Genomic DNA, 7,069 nt, shown 5'->3' with positions numbered 1-7,069 from the left:
CCCACTGATCATGGTCACCATCATGCCTGGCACTCAGAAGAAGTTCAAAGACCTAGGCAGATATTTTTAATCTCCTCAGTTCTCTGTAAGGAGGAATATATCCTGTTTTAAAGAAATGAAAACACAACATTTTTTGGTTCAAAGTATTGTGCTATTTTTTTCCCAAGACTATCCCCCGTGACCTCCCTAAAAGACATTCACTAATATCTTCAATTTTCAAATACAGACATTAAGCAAATGAGGTTAAATAACATGAAAAATGCAAAATCACTAATTTGAATTAATAAATATTTTGGTGCCTAAAAAGATAACATTAAGAAAACTCATTAATTTTTAAATAAATAAGTTGTTAAATTAGCCAATAAAAATACCCATCATATTGAAAACATGTCGTATGTTAAGTTGTCTGACTTAGTAAGAGCTGTTACATGGGCACCAATGTTTGCTAAAAAAAGGATATTCAATTTTAAACTAAATAAGTTACTCATGGCCAAATTATTATAAAAGCCAACTATAAAAGTCTTCTAATTTATTATAAAAACTGACATTTTAAAGCTTTTTAATATATTTTGTATGATGCAGATTTGGACTTCTGAAGGTCAAAGCGCTGGACGAGAACCTACAAAGATTAAAAATAAAACCTACCTCCTTCTTATTAAATGTATTTTATACAAATTTAATTTTTTTTCCAGAATGTCTATTTTAAAACCTGCTTCCATCAGTTACCAAAATCTAGTAAGGTTGACTCTCACTTGTCAAGGAGTAGGATTCTGGGCAAAGAAGAACACTGTTTGAGGAGGACACATGACAATATGTTTCTGAAAGACAGGTGTCAATTCAGCTGGAAAGTGGCACTGAATCTGTGGTAAAACATTCTGAATGTTACTGTGAGGTGTTTTGTGATGTAACTAACATTTAAATTGATGAACTTTGAATAAAACAAATTGCTCTCCATAATGTGATGGGCCTCATCTAATCAGTTGAAAGCTTTAATTAAATAAAAACTGACCCCCCACAAGCAAGAGGGAATTCTGCCAGCAGATGACCTTTGGACTTGAATTGCAGATTCCTGATTTACCAATCTCTATAATTGTGTGAGACAGTTCCTTAACATAAATACACACAACACACACACACACACACACACACACACACGTATATACACACCCTCTTGGTTCTGTTTCTCTAGAGAACCATGACAAATACAAAGAGAGAAGGGGGTGATTAATGTCGCATAAAAAAATGAAATAGAAAACAATGGATCACAAATAAAGTATAGTATCCAAAGTAGTATCTACCATAAAGATGAAAAGTGACCTGCATGGGTGAGACAAGGGAATGAACATCTCTTTGTTACCAAAAATTGTACTTCTTGCTTCAAAATTTAACCCCCTTAGCCTTCTTAGGAGATACTCATTATCACCTTTAATTTTCAAGTAATGATATCAAGGCCTGTAAAGGTAAATAATATACAGCCTCAAGCAACCACAAAATTTTGGAAAAATGCATAAATTAGACCTTTATTATAGTTGTGCTTTTTAGTTTACCTAGGATCTCAGACCTAATCTGATAAAACCCCACACATGTCCCAAAACCATTACTGCTACCTAACCAGATATTTAGGTATGAAGCTCATATATCATGGGCTAACTGTTACATTAAACTCAAGATGCATTACTGGTATGTTTCACAGTTGAAGGTCCCTAATGAATTTGCACATCACCACTAGTTTATGGGATATAATTTATGTGAAGTGTCAAAAATATAAGTGTGCATATGGCTTTCAGGTATCGTTTATATGTAGTTCTAAATCACTGCACGTATAACTGAGTCAATTATTGAAAATTAACATTCTGGGGAGGGGGGTGAATTCATACCTACAGACATCATGCTGGGCTCTTGCAATGGAAAGAAACCTTCTCCAATGGCCCCTCTGTGGCTGTGGTTTATTACCTCGATGATTTTGTTGCTTGTTGTAACCCAATATGTATGTTAGTATACCTTAAGGAATAGGTTGTCGTCCGATTTATTAGTTGGAGTATCTTACATCTTTCAATGGTAGGGAAAATTTTATATTGACATATCCAGAGTTTTTATTGAAGTTATATTAGTCCTATCTATCAGAGATATGCTAGAAAATCTATAACTTCCACCAAAATGTTGCCCATGTGAGCAATTCAGTTTATGAAGTGCAATCTTCTAAGGCAGGCTTAGGGCCTCGTGATTCATTTTTCAACCTATGTGATGTTTAATGATTTTGTCAAAATAAAAACTAATATACAGTTCTATGTCCATCATCAAATTATGCCATTCAATTTATAGCTTACACTATGAAAAAAGACATCCAGATATGGAGGTTTGAGGAGTAGGAAATAGCTCCAGTCTATGCAATTCTCCTTCCTTTGACACAGATGTTTGTAGTAGGTGAGAAGTTATTTGGTTTATTATTACACTGGGAATTTTTTATAACAGAGTAATGACATTGTTTCATTATGTCAAACATGTAGATATCTACCTGGGGTATACTGTTGGACCAAAAAAATGATTATTAAAAAAATGAAACTATATAAAACAAGAGGGAAAAGGGCTGAAAGGTCTTTATCACATTGTTTAAACCAATCTTAAATTCCATTTTCTAAACTACTGAACAGTATTTCCCAAACATATTCATTTTTCTTAGCCATCATAGAATATCAAGAAACATTTTTGCAAGTTGTGTGTGTGTGTGTGTGTGTGTGTGTGTGTCTGAGTGTGTGTTATGAGCTCATGCATGCACAGACATTTTAAAAGGCTGAATATAATTCACATTCCATTTTAATCTTCTTTGTTACATATTGTTTTCTTAAGAATTAGATATTGTTAAATAATGTCAAGGAATGAAAACTTCCATAATTAAAAAGGAGAAAACTAATATGGTTCTCTCTTTGGAGGATAAGATTTCCGCAAATAAAGTTACACTGGTCATTTAGATAATGGTATTCCTAAATCAGCCCTGATGAGAAGTCTAGTGTATTTTCACCTTCTGAATTGATGAAAAGCAACCTTACATTTCAAGTAGGTGAATTTCTGAGTTCCTTGTTTTCCTCTTCTTAGAGTGAGGGATTTAATATTTGACAACATCCTTCCAAGATCCTTTAGATTTTTGTGTACCACTGTGAGATACACAGGGAATTAGACCCACTCTGTAACTCCCTACAAATATTAACCCAGGTTCACTTCAAAGGCACGTGCTAAGATTTCTCATGACCATGCATGAAGACATTTTTGTTTTAACATTCTGAGAAAGCATATAAAGCTTGGAATGATTCAACAACTAGCCCAGAGCCTCACACTTAATTAGTAGGGAATTCAGACTCATACTCAGATTTGTCAGAGTCAAAGGCCTGTGTTCTTTATGGAATATTGCACAGCTTCTGGAAGTTTCAGAATGCCAACTGTAATGGGGTAAAGTCACAGACACATGTCAGATTTAGCATGTATCACCAGAATGTTCAGCACAAAGCATCGATCCCCCAGGCATGCCAGATCCTGCCACTGATCATTTTGCCTTTTTCTCATACACAGCACATGACTCCAGAAACAAGGCTCATGTGGAAAAGGAATTTACATTTTCAATTATGTATCTGTTCCTGGATGTATTAAAACAGATTCATCTTTAATACCATTCTAACCAATTTTTTTTTATTACTGGTAACTAGTGAGAGTTTATCAAGAGGAAGCAGATAAGGATTAAAAATAGAATCTTAGGATTTTGTCATCAGTATTATGGCTCAAGAGCAATGAAATGTTGGAGATCCCAGGAAATAAAAGCTGCCACACGGAAAAATTAATAGTTCAGAGGGTTTCGCAATAGAATTGCTCTAGGAAAAAAAAAGAATCATTAGTTCAAGTCACATACAAGCATACCTCTTTTTCTTTTAAGTTTGTTTATTTTGAGAAAGAGAGAGAACACATACATACATGCATGTTGGGGAGGGGGGGAAAGACAGAGAGAGGGAGAGTGAGAGGACAGACAGAATTCCAGGCAGGCTCTATGCTGTCAGTGCAGACCCCAATGTGGGACCTGAGGTCACAAACTGTGAGATCATGACCTGAGCTGAGATCCAGAGTCAGATGCTTAACCAACCAAGCTACCGAGGTGCCCCCAGCATACCTCCTTTTTATTGCATTTTGCTCCATCGCACTTTGCAGATATTGTTTTTTGTTTGTTTGTTTTTTACAAATTAAAGGTTTGTGGCAATCCTGCATCTAACCAGTCTATCAGCATCACTTTTTCAACAGGATTTGCTCACTTTGTGTCTCTTTGTCACATTTTGGTAATTCTCATAGTATTTCAAAGTTTTTCATTATTATTATATTTGTTACGCTGATCTCTGGTCAGTGATCTTCGATGTCACTATTATAACTGTTTTGGGGCACCAAAACCCAGGCCCTTTAAAATGGCAAACTTAACTGAAATGTTGTATGAGTTCTGACCGCTGATGTGGTGGAAATAGTAAGCCAGAAGTGGTGCCTGGACATGGGACCAGATTGCTACAATCTCATGATAAAACTTTAATGGCTGAGGAGTTGCTTCTTATGGATGAGCAAAAAACTGGTTTCTTGAGATGGAATCTGCTCCTGGTGAAGATGCTGTGAAGATTGTTACAACGACAACAAAGGATTTAGAATATTCTGTAAACTTAGCAGGCTTTGAGAGGACTGACTCCAATTTCGAAACAAGACCTACTGTGGGTAAAATGCCATCAAACAGCTTAGCATGCCAGACAAATCATTCATGAAAAGAAGAGTCAACCGATGCAGCAAATTCTACTATCGTCTTTTTAAAGAAATTGTCACAGCCACCCCAAACTCCGGCAACCACCAGCCTGATCAGTCAGCAGCCATCAACGTCGAGGCAAGAGTCTCCATCAACAAGATTATGACATGATGAAAGCCCAATGATGACTAGTACTTTTTAAATTATCAATGAAGGATTTCTCTTTTTTCCAGAGAAGTCTGTGCTTTTATTAGCCAAACAGGCTACTTCAGAAGGATGAAGCAGGACGAGTGGGTGGCCCCAACGCTAGGCTTGCCATGCTTCACAAGCTTAGAGGTGAGGGAGAACTCACCCAGGTAGTAGCCAATCATCTCAGGCTTCATTTCCACCTGACTGAAGGTCTTGCCACTGTAAACACCTGCCATGTTGCCTCCCATCACAGGCAAAATGATCATGTCCTGAAGGCATGCCTTAACCACCTTGGGCTTCTCCATTAGGGAGGCCTCCTTATTGGCCTTGTGCAGGCGCTTCAGCAGTGAGAGGTGCTTCCTCTGCAAACCCCAGTTCAGCCTCTGTTGCTGAAAGGCAGTGTGCAGCTGCATCAACTGTTCATAGGACCTGCCCAGCAGCTGGTCAAGGTCCAAGCTGCAGGAGGTGAGCTTGCTTCTTCTTCTGCTCCACTTATGCCATCTTATCAACTCTTTGCAAAGGACTATTTTTTAAGCAAAGATATGTACATATTTTTCTAGATATAAAACTATTGCACGCTTAACTTTATTGCACAGTATAGTGTAAACATAAATTTTATATGCACTGGGAAACCCCAAAATCCATTACTTGCCTTATCACCATACTTGCTTAACTGCAGTGGTCTGGAATCAAATCTATGTTATCTCTGAAGTGTGCCTGTGTTACATTAGAGCATGGAACAAATGGATGTCCAATACTAGCAGAGAAGAATACCACAGAAGTTTGGAAGAAAGGGAAACCCTACAGAAAACAAGTCAGAGCAAAATGTTTTCTGCACTAGATCTCAAATCCAAAGATTTCAGCTCAATGGGTATCAAAAACATAAGACCCAAGACATTGACCATATCACTGAAAGTGTAATACTCAAAATTGTTTTAAATGGCAGATACTCCAACCAAATGTCATTGAATTGCTGAGAAAGTTATTTATTTTTCCATTCTTTCTAGTTACATTAATAAAGAAGTTTGCATACCATGTTAACATGTCTTTAGCACTCTATTAACACTTGTTAATTTCTCCTGTGCAGTGATGCAAAGTTTCCTTTAAAGATACATTTATTTACACTAAAAGGGAGTCAGTTTAAAGGAAAATAAGTAGAGACTTTATGCGGATATGGTGAAAATCATGACAATGTAATATAATTACTCAACTTGAAAAACACTGCACATCTGGAGAAAAAGCAAGGTGAAATGCTAAAAAACCTGAGTCCTTTAGCAATATTTAGGGACAAGCCCATCTCTCGTCATCTCTGACGAGATTTGTGGGTTGAACTGATACTGGAGTCAGACACAAGGGCAAGTTGAGGCAAAATATAATGAGTTTGATTTTATACACTTCCTGGTCATCCACTCAATAGCAAGCCCTAGATACAAGGATAAGTGAGATTCAATTCCTGACCGGCCCTTCCCTCAGCATCACAGAAATTTTCTGTAGCAAGAGACTTTCTCAGATAGTTCTAACCACCAGAGACAAATTTTTTCCAACCACAGACTGCCCTTCTATGGCATGAAGCCACTCACAGGACTTCTAATCACTCATTCCATAGTTATGCCAGGCAGTCATTTCTCCTTGGAATATGTCTCCTCCATCTGAAATAGTCCCAGTTTCTTCCGTCATTCCCAATTTTCCCTCTACCATCTTGACTCCTCATCACTGAAAACATTCTAATTTGTTTATATTTTTAAGCATTACAACCAGAACTGCATATACTATTTTAGGCCTAGCAATATTATATTAAGGATCAGAAAACAGATACAATCAATTGAGCACTATTATAGGAAAATTTTCCTATGTTTGTTTCAGCTCTGGATCATACCAGCTTTGTGTGTTCCATTGATGACTCTGAATTAACTTAATTTTTCTTAAAAGTATGGAGACTCAACATAGCTTAAGTAATCATTTCTTTTGAGTTCATGAGTTACATAATTAGAAAATAAATACAAAGACTATTCCTTTCCATAAACACACATTCTTTACCACTGTTCTCTAAGTTCCTCAGGTAATATAAATAGGGATTCAAAGGAAAGGGGTCATATGGATAGTAGAATATTACATTGCAGT

The 7,069-nt window shown here is 36.7% G+C and overlaps 1 protein-coding gene across 1 annotated transcript; it reads right to left on the bottom strand.

Annotated features, from left to right (window-relative positions):
• Nucleotides 1-5,022: 5,022 nt before the first annotated feature.
• LOC122495184 (40S ribosomal protein S15-like) lies at nt 5,023-5,449 on the bottom strand. Its single transcript, XM_043600950.1, is given in 2 exon segments — nt 5,023-5,422; nt 5,424-5,449. Coding segments are annotated over 2 exon segments (426 nt in total).
• Between the last annotated feature and the right edge of the window lie 1,620 nt (nt 5,450-7,069).

This window comes from Prionailurus bengalensis, chromosome E2 (assembly GCF_016509475.1).
Source record: "Prionailurus bengalensis isolate Pbe53 chromosome E2, Fcat_Pben_1.1_paternal_pri, whole genome shotgun sequence".
In the NCBI taxonomy this organism is placed as follows: domain Eukaryota; kingdom Metazoa; phylum Chordata; class Mammalia; order Carnivora; family Felidae; genus Prionailurus; species Prionailurus bengalensis.
Note: the sequence above shows the minus strand (reverse complement) of the source record. Positions and strands in the feature narration are given on the sequence as shown.